The sequence below is a fragment of the Macrobrachium rosenbergii genome, chromosome 45 (genome assembly GCF_040412425.1).
Source record: "Macrobrachium rosenbergii isolate ZJJX-2024 chromosome 45, ASM4041242v1, whole genome shotgun sequence".
NCBI lineage: Eukaryota > Metazoa > Arthropoda > Malacostraca > Decapoda > Palaemonidae > Macrobrachium > Macrobrachium rosenbergii.
In genome coordinates, this window is record NC_089785.1 from 19,187,707 (window position 1) to 19,209,024 (window position 21,318).

At 37.0% G+C, this 21,318-nt stretch overlaps 1 protein-coding gene across 4 annotated transcripts in view; it reads left to right on the forward strand.

Moving 5' to 3' along the window:
• The window catches only part of LOC136829745 (monocarboxylate transporter 10-like), a 99,585-nt gene that overhangs the window by 64,537 nt on the left and 13,730 nt on the right, over window positions 1-21,318 (forward strand). For 3 of the 4 annotated variants that reach the window (XM_067088571.1, XM_067088572.1, XM_067088573.1), the window contains exons 4-9: window positions 522-761; window positions 1,629-1,829; window positions 3,641-3,784; window positions 4,282-4,507; window positions 4,902-5,017; window positions 5,452-5,545. In XM_067088571.1, coding sequence (XP_066944672.1) covers window positions 522-761; window positions 1,629-1,829; window positions 3,641-3,784; window positions 4,282-4,507; window positions 4,902-5,017; window positions 5,452-5,545 — 1,021 coding nt within the window. Of the gene's footprint in view, window positions 1-521; window positions 762-1,628; window positions 1,830-3,640; window positions 3,785-4,281; window positions 4,508-4,901; window positions 5,018-5,451; window positions 5,546-5,838; window positions 5,892-21,318 lie in introns of all 4 variants that reach the window. The other variant, XM_067088574.1, reaches the window with a different exon arrangement.

Genomic DNA, 21,318 nt, shown 5'->3' on the forward strand with positions numbered 1-21,318 from the left:
GTCTGCATGGGACCAAGCTTAACTTCGATTATTTCTTTTCATCTAATTAAGTACAATATTCATTTGTAATTTGTTCCTTGTTATTATTTTCTAACTAAAAATGTTTTGTTCTTTTGGATTGCCTTTTAATGTATATGCACCACACAGACTGTTTTATTCTTTATTGATTTCACACACAGCGAGATTCAGCTCTGGAAACTAGCCATTTGGCTCATTGCAAAAGAGCATGTGCTCATTATTAAACATAGCAGTAAAGATAAAGAAGCATATGGTATGAAATATTGGTGGCTCTGTGCTAAAAGATACAATATACAAAGTAGGATTTTCTTCAGAGGAGTTAGTTGGCAGGAGTGAATTCCTTTAAAGCTTTTTTTGTATCTAAGAAACATGAAAAATTGGTTGGTTTTCTGTATATGTGAAAAAATGCTTCATAAACGTTACAGCTGTAATGTTAGTTGCTAAAAGCTCATGTTTATTACTGTAGTTAATCATAGTTTACCTTGATTAATTCCATTCTGCAGGTGGAGGTCCTGATGGTGACCTACGGACTGATGTTTGGTGCAGGGGCGTCGTTTGCTTACACTCCTTCTCTGGTGATCCTAGGACACTACTTCCAGCGATGGATGGGACTGGTGAATGGGTTCGTGACGGCGGGGTCCTCCATATTTACCATAGCGTTGCCCTTCATTCTTCCGTATGTTCTGGAAACTGGGCTCCAGTTGACATTCCAGGTGTTGGCGGGTCTCAATGCATTCTTGATGGTATGTTTTTTATGTTGTAACATCGATTTCGATGCCTCTCTCTCTCTCTCTCTCTCTCTCTCTCTCTCTCTCTCTCTCTCTCTCTCTCTCTCTCTCTCTCTCTCTCTCTCTCAGCTCAAGTTCAAAATAAGATCTGAACTTTCATACCTATAAAATGGACATATTAAATTCACCAGTCTAACTCACTTTCAGTTAATGTGTGAAATGAAGACCTTTCAGTTTTTAAGCTAGTCACAAATTCTTTTTGTTTAATGAGTCATTTACTGTGTAATTTGCCCCCCCCCTTTGATTAATGTATATCCATTTTGTGTCGAGGTGGCATATTTATGCAAAAGATGTGCACTTCAAACTCCTAGTTATCAAATAATTTTCAGGAGAAGCATAAGTATAGTGTATATTTTGGCATGAAGACAGCAGCAGATATGATGTCAGAATCCTTTATGAGTACTGTACAATATTATTACTTCTCTAGAAACTGAGGTGGTAGGCTCCATCGATTTTTTAACCTGAGGAATTTTGTGAAGGAACTCTAGCCATGAATTGTAACCTGAACATTATAAAAGAAAGAAAAATAATCAGCAATTGATAACACACTTCTCACTTTAGCTGATAAAATTACCCGAGGCTGGTCTTGAATTCCACATATTTAGGGAACTGAATGTGTATAACACCGATTAGGAAAATAAAATACCAGTACATAATATGCATAAACTTTATCTAATGTAAAACTTTCCACGTTGCGTATTGTAAGAGGTTCCAGGGAATATCTGCGGTAGTAGGTGTGAAGAGCCCAAAGAATTTCATTATTTTCATTTGACCATTGCAACATTGAAAGTGCTGCAGCAATAAAATTGTCTCCCTTTTCAGGTTGCTGCATTGGTGTTTAAACCGCTAATGCCAATGTTGCCGCCTACTAGACCTCAGTATGACAATTCGTGCCAAGGACAATGCAAGAGTTTCTGGTCAAGAATCATCAACTTCGAAATATGGAAAAATAAACGCTACGTCATTTGGACTTTTGCCATTCCTTCTGCGCTGTTTGGCTACTTTGTTCCCTATGTTCATCTGGTTTGTGAAATTTCTTGTTTTATGGAGACAAGTAGAAGGTATGGAATAAAATTATACTGTGCAGCATATGCAGCAATAACAGATATTACCTAATCTATAACCAGTGCATGGGTTATTATTACTGCTTTATTTTTATTACTACAGTACTTTATTTTTATTATAAGGTAGTTTAAAGAGACCACCAAGTCATACTTCTAGAAAAATGAGTGGACATAAGTCTCCCCATAGCAGTTGCATTTACCAGATGCTGTACCAAGTAAACCAAAAGTACTGCACCTGTGTACCAAATTTCAGGGAAGCACGGGGTCTTTGGCATAAACCACTGGATCTGTCACTCCAGCTACTTCATGATGTCATAGTTCATAATGCATTGGCCCTTGTAGTATTGAATTTTGATTTCAAGATATAAGCTTTCTTCATAATCTTTTGTGAACTCTTCCGAAACTAATGCTTTTCTACATTGATTTGATGTATTGTAAAGTTTGGTAGGTGCAAAGGTTCTGTATGTAGAACAGTCACTTGCCCTGATTATCTTGTTTTTGTCACCAGTACACCTGTTATTTCTGGTGGGGGCCAGGTTCAGAGAGGTTGAGAATTTCACTGGAGAGGGAAGTGACTGGATGAACGTTTCATATTTTCCAAAAGTTGTTTATCAACCTCAGAGGTTGAAATGTAAATGGTCCCTTGTCATTTGTGCATATCCTGCTGAGAGAAAGTTAGGAGTTGGCTGTTGTCAGGCATCACAACTTTCTGGCACTGAGAGAGGATGGATACAGCACCATCCTCAAAGAGAAACTTAAGATTTGAGGGTCTATTTGAAGTACATGTAACATATACAGTAATTAGTTAGAAGAAAGGATTTCTCAGTACAGTAAACCCCCCGTATTCGTGGGGGATGCGTACCCCACCCCCTGGGAATAGCTAAAATCTGCGAATACTTAAAACCCCCCCTCTAAAAACACTTAGAACTGCCTATTTTGATAGTTTAAACACAAGAAAAACCCTCTAAAAATGCTTATACTCGAGTATTTTAATAGTTTTATCACAAAAAGTGCATTTAGTCATAAAAATGATATGAGAATACAGTAATTAGTGAATATTTCTCAGTGAAAAATACCATGAATGGGCGAATTTTCCGCGAGTAATGGGTAGATACGTTCCACAGAGAAATCCACGAATACGTGAGTCTGCGAATCGTGAGAACGTGAATACTGGTGGTTTACTGTATGAGGAAGTAATGATAAAAAATAATCTAAATTTTCACAGGAAATTTAGCCTCCTGTCTTATTGTCTAACCTACGGTCTAACCACTAAAAAAATTTCCCATAGGTGCGATATATTCTTGTAAGTCTCTTTTGAAGTTGCATTTAGTATACTGATGCAAAATCTATGGTCAGGGTACAGTAAGAAGAGCACGAAATTGGCATGTACATTATTGCCGAAGAAACCTTCTTTTAGTACATAATCATCCCTCTGGAACAATTAGAAGACAGAATTAGTACTGTAATCAGAGGCAGTTAATTACAACTTCATTTCACTTACCCCAGTCCATGAAGATACATGAAATTATGAGGATTGGAGGCGAGAGTAAATATAAGATTTTGAAGTGTTGATAGACCTCTCTTGAATGTTTTAGCAAGACCTTTGGGTGATCTTATTACCTTTGAGGCTTCATCGTTCTGATTATGTTTAAATATCTAGTATTTCCAATGTAGATTATAGTTTTTACTGCACAACATTTCTTAGTGTTTAGCCAGATTGCTTTGATCTAAAACTCTTTTACGTATACTTCAAGACTCCTTTCTTTCCAGGTTAAATATGTGAAACTTGTACTTGGTGAAGATACAGATTCCCAGGTTCTAGTTATGTGCATCGGTGCTACGTCTGGATTAGGAAGGATAATTTTTGGCTTCATAGCTGATCGACCTTGGGTCAACCGGATTGTCTTACAACAGGTACAGAAACAAACATGTATATGTTAGGATACAGTGTAAGCGTGGAATTTTTGGTGTCTGATGGTTACTTTTAGTACCATAGATAGTTGTGGCTGAAATCATTGTTAGGTATTTCATCACAGATTATATTAAATGCAAGGTACAAGTATGAAGTCACCTAACTCCATATACATTGTGTTTTGAGAATAGTATTTCTCTTTCTCTTAAGTATCCTTTTAAGAAATCGGATGGGTGCAAAAGACACAGAAGTATATATTTAAAATTTTATCTTAAAACACAGTAGACATTCCTTCCGACATCATCCTAAAGTAAGTTATCAAGGGGTAAAATACCTGTTTTGACAACTTTCGTGACGTGTTGTATCGGAAACGTTACGTTAACTTTTGTGACATGTATTGTATCGTAAACCCTACGTTAACATCTCTGTATTCTATTTTCATTAACTAGTTTAGAATCCACTCAGTTCCTGTGACATTAATAACATTTTACACTTCCAGGTATCTTTTATCTGTATTGGCACATTGACGATGTTGCTGACTGCATGCAATGCCATGCCTTTCTTCATCATCATTGCCCTGGGTATGGGTCTTTTTGATGGATGTTTCATCTCGCTGTTGGGACCAATTGCCTTCGATATTGTAGGTGCTGCCAGTGCTTCGCAGGCAATTGGCTGTCTACTAACAATGTGCTCAATACCCCTTACTACAGGGCCAGCTATTGCAGGTATGTCTTTTTCTGATCCAGGGAAAGGATCAGAATTTTATTTATTTTTTTGTTTTTTTGTAGAATTTGAGTAGATCATGGAAATGACTAGAGACATTTTTAAGATACAGTTGCTGGAATAGTTTTAGAGATGAAAGAAAATTTAGGACTCCCCTATTGTGATATGTTAATCGTCAACATTTTTCAATCAAAAATTTTTTGTGAATAATACAACTGTGGACAAAAATTAAGATTGGAAGCATGTACTTTATTATTATTATAGTTATCCAGCATATTTACTTAAAACTCCTCAATCTCGCAGGAATAATCAAGGTGTGCATGTGTGTGTCTGTGTGTGTACTTACGTAAGGTATAAAACAATTTTGTGGATAATATTGGCTCTTTCTTCCAACAGGAGCTTTGTATGATCACTTGGACAGTTACCTAATACCATTCCTGTGTGCTGGCATTCCGCCAATTGTTGGTTCCTTGGTTCTGTTCTCCGTCAGCTGCGTGAAACAGCCACCTCCGGTAAGTCTCTGTTATTATGAGTACATTTAAGAATGGAAGATGGGAACAGGAGGAGGTGGAGCACCATGTTGTGATGGAAAGACAGGTTGTAGAAGTGTTAGAACATTCCTGTTACATTTGGCACATGCTGGACTATGCAGCAGTATGAGAGGGCAGGATAAAACCTACATAAATAAAAACATAGACCAGATGGAAGTTGAGGATGACAGTGCCCAAAATGGGAAAAGATTTGAAAGAACACTCTGTCTTAACCCATAATAGGAAAATATGACCCGAAAATGTTAATGTAATTAAAATCTTCAATATATTTGAGACAGGAAATGCATTTTAACTTACCCAGTGTAGGTGGGTTAATTGGTTATAGTGTCTTCCAAAAATGTTTATTTTTTTCACAACATTCCATATATTTCATATTTTTATGTTTCGTGTTTTAGGGAGCACCTGGATCTCCAGTAAGAGAACCGCCAGAGAAGCAGAATAACGCGACTGCGGTCGACGAACCCAGAGAGACCCACACGTTAATGTCAGGTAAGCGCCCCTCGCACTGTTGCTTCTCTTCCCCGAGTCGCTGACTTGTTAGCTTCTGCACAAATAGTGATAAGTTGAGTATGAAGTGGATTGTAGTAGCATAAAGAGAGTGACCCTTATCCAGTGTGTTGTGTAATCCACAGACTCTATCAACCCTGCATTCTGTGCTCAAGTAAATCATTAATTTCAGATGTTTGTGAAAAAAAAAACAGAGCTTTACCAACCTCTTGGAGTGTTTACTAACATTATTTATTGAATGATAAAGCAGTTCTCTTCCCCTAAAACTGTTGCAGGAGAAATGCAGAGTGGCGTATAGCAGAGTTGGACTAATAATGGAGAGGCTAGGGTGAGAAAAATTAAATTTAAAAGCTTCCATTGCCTGCTTTGGGAGGATTTGGTTGAAGTGATGACTTTGTGAGACACTAGGGTAGCTATACAAGTCAAGTTCATTGCATATTGTACAAATTGTAGAATAATTGCTTCCTTGGGTTGTAGCTCACAGTTTTGTTGACTGTCCGTGGTATTCGCCATTTATTTTGTTGAGTTTGTCAACACCTGTTTTTCTTTTATTTTTGCTCTGTGTTGTAGTTTGAGGCATATTTCAGTTTTCAAAACTAACAAATAAATATATTTAGAGTTGCGAAACTATCATGTCAGCCGGCTAGAGCGAAATTGGTAAAGACGATTTCGTAAATGTCATTCCGTGGAAGTATAGTTACAGATTCAAGCCCATTCACAATGTCAGGCCATAAGTAAGGGTCGTCTTACCCAAAATGTATTTTTATTTTAAGCCCAGTACTAGTACTGCTTGGGGGTTGATCAGGAGTTTTAGAATATCACTCAAGGGTTGAAAGGGAGTTTTGGAATATTTGCATACATATTAAGGAAACCTTAGTGGTCACGAAAAGAAAGATCTTACATAGGCAATACATGTGCTGCCTCTTCTTTTATTTTTTACCATACTTTAATTTCTCCGCCTTTTGATACCTGATATTCTCTTCTCAGCTAAATGAGGAGTTCTGGTGTATTCTGCTGTTGCAGGAAGCTGCAGGGAGTCAGTGCTTTTTTGCCTTACGTGATAGCTCAGTTGTCTTCAAAGAGCAGTGCTTATATTCTTTTTCCTTAACACATCTTTTATGATGCTGTTATTTTTCGCAAGGTTTATCGTCCCTGCATTTTGTGACTTGTTTTCTACCACAAGTACGCTCCCTAGATATCTACAGCCTGTAAATTTAAATAACTCATTAGGATCTGTGCAAGTTTTACCGCTTACAAAATTATTCACCGCATTTTTCCTAAACAGTCCATTTTGATGCTCCTTCTTAACGGAGATATTGACTTCAGATAAGTCAGGTTTCCTTCAACATTCTTATTTTTCTATTCTTTTTACCAGTTCAAGTCCTGTTAGAGGTTTATGATGTTTAGCATAATTAGATTAGACATCAGGAAGAAAATGTGTTTGTTCTGTATATAAAGGACATCAAAGGCTGAAGGGGCCACAACGAATACTCTTTCCAAGCTAAGTCTGAGGGAAATGCACGACTAAAGGAGGTGAAATAGTCTCACCTAATCCCAAGGGAAGCTTGTCTGTAAAGGAAAATTTCCAGGATTATGATTGCAGAGTAATGATTGCAGGATGCACTGGCCTGACAGTTGGAATTCTACAGATATTTACTTAATGGTATTTCTGTTGTGACTGCATTGTTGTGCTTAAACTGCTCTTTTGCATCTTGGAGTAAAATACTGCTGTTCCAGTAATTTTTCTTACGTTTTGAGGTTTGATCTTTGCCTTGAAGATTGTATTTCATGACTAGTTAGAAGGGAATTCTCAGAATATCTTCCTGCTTTTCATGTTTTGCTTAATTGATTCAGGTATCTGTGGTGCTATATATGTCTACTGGGTTGTATAAGGCAGTGCATTTAGTAGTCTTGTGCTGGATGGTGACCATATAGGCCCTTCCACAGTCTTGGATTTGGGGTTCCTTTGTTGAGGGTATACCCAGTCACACTTTCCTGTGAATGTAGGGTACACTCGGGCCCTCTCCTATGGATATTTACTGATACATGTTAATAGTTATACAGTGTTGGAATCTGTAGTCAAATCATATTCACCGTGTATGCATTCATTTCTGATGCTCCCATTATGTCATTTATCTTATTCTTTGCTTCTTTTTCATTTGTGGGCATTCTGATTGTGGGAAGGTTACTGTGCAAGCTCATGATTGTAAGTTTGCTTCAAAACATACATGCTTATTAAGAATGATAAGACTAAAATGCAGTGTGGAGTACTGTTTAATCTCATCAAAGCTTTTACAAAGTTTTAGTTTTCATTGTCTAGCAAAATTAGTAAAATACATTTTCAATTTACATTTGCATGAGTTGTTTATGTCTTATATTATATATATAGTGAACAGGCATCAGGCATTTTGTTCCTCAGTTTATTATCATTTTGTCGTATTTTTTCATGTACTGTATCAGGTAAAACAAATGTCTGTTTTAGGAACAATTCTGTGATTGAATCCTGCTAATTACATTTACCAAAAGTGTGGTTATCAAGAGTTTGGGATAGTGCAGTTGATAGCATTAACATGCTCTTAGTAATTGAAGAAAAGTCTTCCAAATACTTTTATATAAGAGAGACTGCAAAAGAAGTTTGATTAATTTGGAAAATTAATGTTTTTAAAGGTCAGCATTTTAATACTTTTTGATTGTGTATATCCTGCTGATTACGTATGTACTAATGTATATTTTATACCAGACTGTATTTGGTTTGGTAAACCCTAAGTTTTTCATTTTTAGAAAAAAGGGCTTCTCACTTTTTTTTTAAAACCTTTTCCCCCCCCAGGTTTTTGTTTAAAACCACCACTGAAAAAACTTTTGAAACACCCCGATTATCAATTTCACGATTTCTGGTATAGGTCGCCCTGTTCTCACAAGTCTTCACTTTAACGAGATCAGTTTTCTTGTATGACCCTCAGGGATGGTCATGACAACCAAAATGCCATGTTGAGTCTCTGTCGGATGCTACTCTTGGGTTGCTTCGTCACTTGCCATTGACAGGTCTCTTTGTCAATTGTGGAATTGCGCGAGATTAACCTTTTAGTGGTTGTACATACAGTAAGATATTTTCGTGGAGGGTAAATAAAGATATTTATGACAGTAACAAAATGACTGCAGTTTGTACAAAGTTATGTCATTGTACCAGTGGTAATTTTTAAACCCTTCGTGGAGGACTTTTGAGTCCAGTCTGAGTTATTAGCATATGAACATCCAAGTATCCAAAATTTTATGTGTTGTTTATCAACAAATGAAATTCTTTATACAAATCCAATATTTTTAAGGTAATTGTACTGCATTTAGTATTAATACAGTTGACCCCCTCCTATTTGCGGTTCCGGATTTGCGGACTGACCGATTTGCAGACTCACCAATTTGCAGATTTCTCTATGGAACATACTCGTACATTGTATGCACATTATTCGCGGAAAAATTGCCCATTCGCGGTATTTTTCACTAAGAAATATTCACTAATTACTGTATTTTCATATAATTTTCATGACTAAATGCACTTTTTGTGATAAAACCGTTAAAATACTCAGGTATAAGATTTTTTAGAGGTTTTTTTATGTGTTTGAACTATCAAAATAGGCAGTTCCAAGCATTTTTAGAGGGGTTTTAAGTATTTGCGGATTTTAGCTATTCGTCGATTGTGGTACACATCCCCGGTGAATACCGAGGGTCGATTGTATATACCACAATGAATGGAAACTTATTTCAATTTCATATTCTTATTTTCTGGAAATCAGTATTAATGTATTAATAAATGTATAATGATGGTTGAAAATAAGTTATTAAAGTATCAGATTAAAATTCCCAATTATGTCAGCCTTCGTTCGTTGATGTTCCAGTCAGTATTGTAAGCTGTAATACAGAAGTATATTCTTTTTATCCTCTTGCCTGTAAGATTTTTTTTCTTTTTTTTTTTAAAGTCAGCTTCTGTTAAGCACTTGAATAATTGGTATTTTGTTGTTCATATGTGTCTCATAACTCGATAATTGTGACAGAAGTAATGTACATAGCTAGTACTGTACAACTGAGGCTTGTTGATGCTGCTGATATGACGACAACTACTACTACTACTACTACTACTACTACTACTACTACTACTACTACTACTACTACTACTACTACTACTACTACTACTACTACAGTACAGTGCAATTATAGTTTAATTACGGCTGTATTTTTACAGCAGTAAGGGTACCTGTTAAAATTAAAATTGTCTAAAATATTGCTGCTATTACTATTGTACTACTACCTCTGCTACTGCTATTACGACTAATGATAACAATAATGAAATTCTAGTTATATTAACAATGATGATAACATTAAGTTTAAGATGCTCATATCAGTAATAAGATGTAATCTAGTTTACGGTTGTGATCGTATGAATTACTAATAATAATATAGTAATAAGTTTCAGCATCATTAGACATACCACGAAGTAGGTATGTATATTTAATAACTTTTCTGTTAACATCAGTATTTCATCTGCAAACTATTTGGAGATGACTTAAGTTGATCCATCCATAATGGAATTGTCCTAAATCCAACAGTGTAGACGTGTCCAGATCAGGTCTGTAGGGAATTTCTCAAATTTTGTAGTTGTTGCACAAGTTAGAGTGCAAAATTAAACCATAGGGAATGGGTGAAAATTAAAAGGCTGACACCAATGCACCAGGGTAAACGAGGTTGCTGTCAGGGAGCTATTGCCTAAAAATTGTTTATTGAATATATTGACGATGAAGAGGGACATTGACATTTATGGATAGAGTAAAATGGAATGTATTTCTTAACGTGACAAATCAGAAGGGGAACTGATAGCTGAGGAGGTATATTAATGCAAATTAATAGTAGCAATAGTAAACCAGAATTAAGTCTTGCCAAGATTCAGTACAAAATAATTCGTAGGTTGGACGAAGTTTATTACCGATGACTGACAATCATAAGTAATGTTGAATAGCATTTGAGATTATAACCTTTTGGTTTCCAGAAGAAGCGTTATTGGTATCTGTTGCTCCAGACTGCTCAAGAAGAAATATCCTCTTGTACTGTGACCCTTTTAATATTACTGAAAGCCGCATTGAAGGACAAGAGTCGCATACTTATCATAGAAAGAGCTTTTTGCCATTATGCTTGAATCAGCAGCATAAGAGAAAGGAATGCGTTTTCTACTCACTCCATGAACTTCAGTTGACTTGGCCATATACAATACTATTAACATTTTAATTAAGCTCTAGGAGGGAGTAACACTTAGGAGGAGATGGTATGGGTTAGCAGCTCACGAGGAAACGACAACAACAATAGCTTTTAGATCTAAGTTGTAGGTTTGTATCTTCTCCATACTTTACACAGATGTGTAAGGGTGAGGAATTCTATTGAAATGTATAGAAGTACTTCCTCTTGTTCAGAGTAGGTTTGTGCAGTTATATTAAATTTGTCCCAGCTAAGCCATTTGTGTAAATACCATACGTAAAATAAAATGTCTTGCATAAATCTAAAGAAGGTACTGCACTAAGTCTCTTGTATGTGCGTACATCTTTTTTATGAGGAAATAAAGTGGTGGAGAGTACATCAGTAGACAAACAACGGGATGGAATGTCAATACAAGAAGTAGAAGTTGACTAGAGGTCGGGGCAGAACATAATGAAGGATAGTCGATTGCAGCCTAAACTTAAGATTTTCACTACTGTATAAAAAGCGGAGCAAAATGGTGCTTGCCACTGTTAAAGTATTTTGCTATCAGCCCTGTTCTCTTTGGGATTGTATTTGTATTTAGTATATCTCACAAAACAGAAAGTCACAATATGAGGGTATATCTTATGAGAGTCTTGTAGCAATGCACTAATAATAATAATAAAATATTAACCTCAACAGTAATGATAAGAGCAGTGTAATGATGGTGTCACTTATTATTTCACATGCATTACGCACTATTGTTTTTAACAAAAGCCATTTGCTTGGTGCTGTGATTGGACAAAGCTTAATTCCGACGTGACTCATTAGTGGTGAGATACAAACATGCGTAACAATTGGATTGTGGGAGGTTCTTTATCTCTCTCTTGAATTGCACTCAATGTTTGGTTGATAAATTTCCAGGAAGCTGCTACCTTCTGATTCTGTATCAGTCTTGCTTCTATTTTTGTCAGTGTTTTAGTCTTCAGATGATGTTGGTATTTTGTAACTTAAGTCTTATTGCATTAATGGTAGCTATATCCAAGTCACATTTGCTGAAAATTTCACATTTTGGTTTTGCTGTGAAATTTTTTATAATCTTATGTGGGCTATCAATTTTTTCATTGTGAAACCTCCTTTTGTAGTGCAGGCACTTTGTAGTGTCCTTTTTCTGGTAGCCTGTTTTTCAGTCTTTAATTTGTCACTGTTTTCCTGGACTCTGTCCTAGTCTTTTAATTTTCGAACAGGCTTTCTTAAGGCTAATATGATTTCGAGATTTTAAATGCTCTATTTGTGCTTTGTGTAGAGAGTAATTAACTACTGTTTTCTTGAGCAGACTCTAAGGGTTTTGTAAAAACAGCTCTGTGTATTTCACACAAGCAAGACTTTAGTTAAACATTCCTTATGCGACATCAGTTAACTGTGTTTTAGTTTTATGACACTTGGCTAATGACATAGCTAGACCAGATTTTTGGTGTCGGTTAGCAATTTTCGGTACCGGTAAGCGAATTTCGGTGCTGGTAAGCGGTTTATCGCCATCGGTAAGCAGTTTATTGGCGTTGGTAAGCAGTTTATCGGCGTCAGTAAGTGGTTTATTGACACCGATAACCAGTTAACGGGGCCGTTAAGCAGTTTGTCGTGATTATGGCATTGTAAACGCCATGTATTACCAAAATTATTGTGATGTTCTGGTTAACAACGATTTTCAGTTATCGGCTCTCAGCCAGGAACGGAACCCCCACTATTAGCTGGCGGCTGCCTACTACTATTATACTACTACAAGTGTTTCATCTCCCCTACCCCTTCCCTGCTCTTGACAGGAGAATCCCATTGCTATGCAGGCATACCAGAATAAGAGGCATTGAGTGCAGTGTTAGTGAGAGATAAAGGGCTCCCCCATGGGTGCGTCTCACTTGCCATTTTAGCTCATCTGTGGTGTTTTGATATTGTGAGCTTTGTCTGATTGCAGAGATGAAGAAGACTGCTTTTGTTAAGATAATGGTTTGTTCTAAAGAAAAAAAAACAAGTTTGAAATTATTTACAATTTTCTGACTGAGGAAAGCATAAGGTAGAGAATATGGTATTGCAGTGTTTTAGCCGAAACTTCTCAAGAGCTTTTGATATTTGTGAATAGATATAGTTGTCTTTCGGATGGAATCCAAATTATCTGTCACTCATTACTTATCACCATTAGTTTGGGAAGTACTGCAGTGAGAAAAGTTGATAAAGGGACCGAGTTCTTTGCAGTGGAATCAGAATTCTTTATCATTTGATTTCAATGTTGGACATGAGTAATATTGGTAAAGAGACCTTTGAAATAGCTTTGGTATTATTTGAATTGCCTGTTATTGATGATACTAAACTAATCTTGACAGATTGTCAATAAATAATGAACTTTATAAAGGCCATGATTACTAAAGAAATGAAGCTGAACTTCTGAGACAACAGTCTATAGAATCAGTTGAAAAAACACATCGTTTGGTTGAGTTGGTAATGTTCGCCTATTACAATTGCTTGGTGTGGCAAAGTCGTTTTCAGTGTTTTTATTTTTTTTTTAGTTTTTCACACTGATGGCACTTGTATTTTAGGGACTGTCACTCTTCACATTCAAGGTATGTAGGCTAGTAAATACCTTGAATAATGTTTTTTCGTAAGTTTGTAGCATTTGTATTGTAAACATTGGGAAATTATTGATCCCAAATGGACTTGGTGAATTTGCTGACTAATCGTTTAGCATTAAGGCATATTAAGGAACTAAATACTGACATTCATTTTACATTTTACTGAAAAACTAAAAGTAGAATTGTACAAAGTTAGCCAGTCCCTTTAAAAGGCATTATCAAAAAGCTTACAGGCTATGGTAGTACCTCATGATAATGAACTTTCAGTTACCAGATTTCTTGAATGACAGATAGTGTTGGCTATCACACAGACCAATCAGGGGATGACATTTCCTCAAATTAGCCAGTATAAGTGGGTGGTATTAAGTACGTAGCGCACAAGTGACAAGAGTTCTACAACCCAAAGATGTTCTACTGCTTTGAAGTATTCTGGGAATACTATATATGCTGTTTAGTACTGTGTGGAATGAAGGTTATGCAGTCATCCACTGGCCTAATCTTTGTAACCCACACGGTTAAAGTCTCTGTTTTCTCTACGTGTGTTTTTATGGTTGTTCTTCAGTCTCCACTGTTTTATGTGATCACTAATTATTCTCTGAATCCTTTGTAATTGTGGCGGGACAAATAGCTGTATTGCCTATGTTTCAGTGTATAGTAAGGTAAACTTTAATCTTGGCCTTTCTTTATTACTCCTGTTAAGTAACTTGTGCAGTCTGCTTCTGTTGTGTTTTCTGTAATTTAATATACAACCAAAATGATTTGGGAACAGTATCTCATGTTGGACTTGGTGTGGCCAAAAGTTTGATATATCATGATGGACAGTCCTGTTTGTTCTTGGGAGAACAAAACTCTTGCTGAGCTGAAAGCAGTATGTTCTGGGTTTTCTTTGAAACTAGGTGAGGCAGTTTACAGGTGGCCCATTCAACAGCAAAGGTGGTTTTGACATTTTTCTTGGAGACAGGATAGTCAACAAGATTGGCAGCTGAGATTGAAATAGAATAGAAAAATAGAATGTAGAATTTAGGCCAAAGGCCACGCTGCAAAGGCTCTTAGGTAACTGCCTACAGTGTACCACCGGAGGTGCACTGACAGCACTACCACCCTACAGGGGTTAGCTGAGATTGGATTAATGTACTTGTCGAAAAAATTGAGCCATTCTGTCATCACCATATACAATTATTATTATTATTCAGAAGATGAATATTCTTCATATGGAACAAAGCCCATGGGGGCCATTCACTTGAATTCAGGCTTCCAAAGAATATGTGCTCGTTAGGAAGTAAGAAAAGGCAAAGGGAAATACAAAGTGAAGAGATCTCACTTATTAAAAAGAAAAAATAAATTAATAAATTGATAAAAATGAATTAAAATGCAAGAATAGGATTAGGGTAGTAATGCATTGCATCTTCGCCTGAACTTATAATGTTCCAATTGAACAACATCCTCAGGAAGACGGTTCCACAGTCCAACGGTGTGAGGAGTAAAGGACCTCTGGAACTGAGAAGTTCGACAGTGAGGCACATTTACTGCATATTGGTGTTGCTGTTCAGTGAATCTAGTTGCTCTCGGCAGGGAAAGGGAATTGAATGTGAATACTGTATGAAAGATCTCTTATTAAAATACAACTTATGAAAAAGTGACAAACAAGAGACCATCCGTCGATGGTCCAAGTCATAACTGCTAATACAGTATTAGGAAACAGAAACCCACCACCACCAACAACTCTATTTAAGAGATAAATCTCTGGCAGAAGCAGACATCCATACCGGAAAACAGTATTCTAGTAAAGAAAACACAAATGACCTAAAACAGGTTGCATTGATTTTATCAGTTATAAATACATGAGGCATTATTTGCCGAAACTTTCATTAGATGTTTCTCAAAAGTAAGATGTGAGTTAAAAGTTACACCCAGAATAGTTAAAGCTTCAGACTCATTCAGCAAAGTGCCACTCGCCTGAATGGGAGGATGGGGTGGGAAATTTGTATGAGATCTGCTAATCAATAGTGTTTTTGTTTTACTGGAGTTCAGCCTCATACCCCACGGACTACACCATTCACTGATCTGGTCCATGTCGTGATTGAGACTGAGGGCAGCTTCATTTCTCATAAATGGAGACTTTACTGCACCCACAAGTGTTGCATCATCACCATACTGAACAAGCTTGTTTTCCAGGCCAACAACCATATCGCTTGTATACACCAAAAATAATAGTGGATCAAGAACACTACCCTGCGGAACTCCGGAAACAGTAGGTATGGTTCACTAAAGATTCCATCAACAGCAATTTGCTGCTGCCTACCTGTAAGGAAATCTTGAGGGAGTCCTAAAACTTACCTATCCACTCCAAGATTCTGAAGTTTATTAACAAGTGCCTTATGATTTACTAAATCGAAAGCATTACTAAAAATCTATTTGAATTCCTTGGCACTCAAAACCCTTATCAAGGTTCTCTTGCAAATGGCATGTCAAGTCTAAAAGAGCATCACAGGTACCTAACTGCTTTATCTACGCATATTGACTATCAGCTAACAATCCTTTAGATTCCACATACTTATATAGTGGCTTAAAAATAAGTTTTTCAGGAACTTTGGGGAGCACAGGGAGAATAGAAATTGGCCTGTAGTTACGGCAATCTGCAGATATGCCACTCTTAGGAACAGGCACTGTATTGCAAATACAGGTGTATAACGTGGCATACACTGGGTGGGTGGCACTGGTGATTTCAAAGATGTAAAGCAAACAGAGAATATTTTTTCTGTGCTCTGCAGATGTCAGCTGTGGATTTGGCACATCAAACCTTGCATCGACAACTTGGCAAGGTATCTTCGAGTCTTTGGGAACATCATGCATTAATTGCTGGTGCATCGTTATGTACCCCAAAAATCATGAATCATGACCTTTCATCACAATAAAGTTACTGTTGCGACTAAGCTTCCTAAGAAATCTGGTACTGCCAGATTACTGTGAAGATTCAGGTGGAGAAGTTAAGGGCCATTACTATGATGAACGGCACCCTTAACATCCCCCCAGAGGAGAAGCTGATGACTGAAAATGGCTACATTCACTGCATGTTGTTTCCAGTAACAATCTCATTACTGCAAACTAAGGAAAAGGGTGTAAATATACACTGAAGAGGCTTACCTGCAGATTATTCTTGAACATAGGTATGGTGGTGTTAGAATCAGAGAACATAGAAGTGGACATAAGGAAAAAGATTGTTTAAAGATCCTGGCCAAATACAATCTCTGATGAGCTATTTAAACCGGGTTGTTAAATGGAAAACTACAATGCCCAACACACAAATGATAATGGAATAGACAATTATGAAAGATGCTGACACCACTCAAGAATTTTAAGACATAGACCAAAGAATTTCAGCAAACCTCAGTACGCTGAGCAATAAAGATTTCATTGGATGAAGACAGAGGTAACACTGATCAGTACCTGGACAGCATCACAAGAGTAAAAAGGGGTTATAGCCAACTTAGGTATTCTCCTATGTTATCCGTCATGACTTCCGCAGTTTCATGTGTAATTTGTAGTTGACCTGCTTCTTGTAATGTTTACCTTCTATATTTTTCCAGCCCCTTTATTATCTAGGTGCCCAAGGCAACTTCTAATGCTGAGGCCTGTGATGTCCTCCTACTTGCTACACCTCCAACTGAAAATCCAGATTCTTTACCCTTCAACCTTGAAATACATAAGGATAATCATTTGTGTTCTTGAATCTTTGCCAAACCAGACTAGTAAATCACCCTCGTTAATGCATGGTTGAAGGAAGCTTCACAGAATATAAGTGCAATACTGAATATATAAGTAGAATACAGTGTGAGGTTTAAGATTTTACTGACATACAGGGTAACAATTTACAATATCATTATGTACATTGTGTGGTACATGAAGGCCTACCTTAATGCAACTGGAAACTTATTAAGGAGCAGTTCCATCAAGTCTCCCAAAGTTACGGAAGTTCATTATCGTGAGGTACTACTGTTTCATGAAAACTTCAAAAACAGCGATAAGTTTACCAGTAGGAATACAGTACGGTATTCCATTTTCATTCGTCAGCACAGCAGAGAGAATGTTATTCTATGGTATTTACTACAGCAGCTTCCTTCCACAGAAATATTAGGTACACAAAGTTGCTGTGTTTCTTTGCGCTGTTTTTCACCGATTCACAACTTTAATTTCACTAAGTGTCAGCTGTCAGCATATTAGAATACCTTTTTGTTGTTTTTTGTAAGTGCTGCCATCTAGTCAGAGTATAGCGTATTGCTGGACACTTGGAAATGGACGCAGGAATCAACAAGGGATTTCAATTCCGTATTGACATTGATGTATTGTGTTATTAATGTCACTTACCTTTCAAGTGTAACGTTAAGTTACGGTGCCTTGTATATTTATTTTTGTCAGCAAAAATGGGCAGTTCAAGTAGAGGGTTTTAGTATTATGTTGTAAAAATATGGCTTTTGATCATTTTAAATGTGGTTAGTGTGACAACAAGGCCCTCATTGTTGAGCGCATTGTTTCAATACCATGTGTGTGTGCGCTTGCTTGCATTCATGTGCTTGCAGAGGACTCCCTAAAGTATGAGTGTGCTTTGTACATTTGAAAAACACTGTTGCATATATTGGTTATAAATTGTGTGCTATGCTTGTGCGCAGTGATACTTTGTACAGAAACCTAGATAATGTCCCTGGTCAACAGGGATAGCTTTGGAATAACATGTCAGTCAGTTTATGTCACTGTCCTTAGAAAAAGTGTCCAGCAAATTTTGTGCCAAAGTCGTAGGGCCTCTTGTCTCAGAAATGGAATTATGAAGTTTTTGTGTTGTTGTGTGATGTGAAAAGAAGTACTGTACTGCTCTTTGACATTGTAACAAAAGGTTTTAAGCTATAAATAATAATTGAAGTTGTACATAATAATGAAAATTGGCTGTAAATGAATACATTTTCATAATCTTTCTTACTTATTGCTCTAGTCAAAATTTGCCTTGTTTATTGCATGACCATTCTATCTTTCAGGGCTCCATATTTGTAGAGTAGACTTTAATTCTTATTGGGATTGGGTGGTTAATCCTTCTAGAAATTAATTCTGTAGAAGTACAGCTAATCTCCTTCATCTTTATTAAAAACTGAAGTGAGACAATGCTATAATATCTATTTCTTCAAGGTACAATTTTCAGATGTTAATACGGCTTTCCTTTCCTTCAAATAACATGTAACGTAACGGTAAGCAGTCTTTAAAGATGTCTTGTGTTAGATTATTTTATCCGCCTTTGTATAATGATGATTGTCTTTTTGCCGCAGTCCTTTGACTATAGTTTGAGATCCTGTGGCACAGGATTAGCAGAAGAGATTCTAATTGCCTAGAGTGTAAGGACTGATAGCTTTAGACAAGTTCCAAAAGGCTTGGTATGTTAGTAGCAGTTATCGTTACAACTTGCAACACGACGTTAATTTTTCTTAGACAAGTTTGATACGTGCAGGCGTTTCAGAATCTGCCTTTTTCTCATTGATAATGGAGAATTGTAATGTGAATTATAGCTTAGGTACCTTCAAGAAACACTAAGCAATAGTTTTATCGTCTGTTGTTTGGGAGCTCCCGGTGAATATCTGCACCATTATCACAGTGATCTATGGTGGGGCTAAACAGCCACTCATGATTAACTTCAGTGATATTGACTTTGGATATTTACTGTCATCTCCAGAACACAGACTATAGTATCTGCAGTTGCCTTGTGTTTATTTTTTTTTGTAATCTAGTAGAGACTTTGGGTCATACTTTCAGTCACCAACAGTTGAAAGTATTTGCAAGATTTCAGTGTGGAGGCATTCTCCAGCATGAACTGATCCAATCCTAATAACACTTTCACTCTGCTCCTCCATCGGAGAATGCGCTGTACTCTCACACTTTCATGTATGTTTTCCCACCATCCCCCCATAGGTTATCTGCTAATGCAACTTACGATAGAGTAGTCATCACTGAGCATTCTACTTGAGCTCACGTGGTAAAATAATGACACTGAGAGATCATCTGAAGCATGATGCAGTATATAGCTTCCTCTTTTTATATTACTTTCGTAATGGTAACCTGTTATGATGTTCTGTGATGAGAAAATTTTTTTTATTCTAGTTTATTTGTTGACTTTTTCTTACAGGTGATAGTAGATACTCAAGAGAGTTTATAATATTGTAGTTAGTTTCATGAACAGCTTGATTCATCTGCTTGCTCGTTTCTTTCAACTGTCAGTCTTGAGGTTGAAGTATGAGTATTACCCTTGATAATTATGGCACAGATGTAAATATTCTGTTTCCTCTAAAAGTAGTTTTAGCTGTCTTAAATTCACTTTGTCTTGCCAATTTTTTGTAAGTAAAATCTCATTCCTTCCAGTCTCCAAAAAAAATAGCTAAATTTAATTGAGAAATTTGTACATATATAAAAATTGCCACATTATCCCTCCCATCGAAGTGTTTGTCCTGGTAATAAACAGAGTGGACTGGTTGCTCCACCTGATTATAACCTGATAGGTGGCTCCTCTTAGACAAGGGGCTGTATGTTGCTTGAGACATTCTGAAACAAATTTTAATTTCATAGTTGCAAACCATTACTTGACTAGACCTTTATCATTTCAGTACCACTTGATCACTATCTAAGATCACCTTGTTCTTGCAGAGGGCGAGAGGTACCCCTCAAGGAGACCTAGATCTCTTGCTCTGATTAGTTAGTACAACCTTCTGTTTGGACTGGTAGACTACCTAAACCCCATGTGATAAAGAGGTGGGGGGACCTTGTTGAAAGGGTTTAGGTTTTACCTATGAAACAAGTAAAAGAATCATATCTTTGGTCAAGTGAAAACCATCTGCTTGGGAGGAAAGAGATTAGAGTAGAGAACACCTCTCTGGTTCAAATGACACCAGCAGCCAAAAAATAACTGCTTGAATGGGTCGTACAGTCAACAGAGTCAAGGATATGTTGTTTATGAGTTAGAAATTGCTAGCTAAGTATGAGCTAACCTGGAATGGAGCGGCCAAAGTTATGATGGATTCTTGTCTTACCAAGGAGGGTACAGTAGTAGTTAAGACAGATATCTACCTGGAAAGGCCACGGAGTACTCTGTATAGGAGGATGAATACAGTAGTCATTCTTAATGTTACTACATGTTAGACTTGATTGATCATCTTGGTCAAAGCAGAAAAACAGAACTATGTAAACTTTCAGCCAGATGATTTGTAAATTTTTAGAGACTTAGAAAGTGGAGAATGACAGCTAAGTACAGGTAGCAGAAGACTTAGAGGCATGGTAGCTTGGAAATATCTTTCTTTGCTCTTGTAGGAGACAGGAATACCTCCTTTTTGTCAACCCCACCTTTGAGTCAGAAATGAGAGGATGGCAAAGGATCCCAGGGCTAGTCAAGTGAAGATGAGAGAGCTACTGATTACCACAGGTTACAAATGCATTAGATGATAAAGCAGGCAACTCCCAGATACATTTGAGAACGAAAAGGCTAAAGGTTTTGCAAATGTGATGGGACCCCTTTCCCTCTCGAAGTTATTGAAGAGGCATTAGTGCTCCAGTCCCACAGGGAAGAAGACCAAGGAAAAAGGTTCTGTAATAACACCACAGTGGTGGATCTGACTTAGATTTTGTCTCTTGTGGAGATGGAATGAAGAAATCATGTTAAAAGAAGAGTAGCTTCTTTTCCATGCCACCAGCCATAGAACTTGATCAGTTCTGCTTTGTGTAATTTAGGAGGGATTACACCTCCCCCACCTTTTTCTTGGAAGGCAGGCTTGGAGGTGTTAGGTTTGAGGGTCCCTAGATTCTGGAGGCCTATGCTAATGAAAGGCTGATAAAGAGAGCCAATCACAGTAAGATTTACCTTGGGAGGTCTATTAAGTCAGAGGATGTATG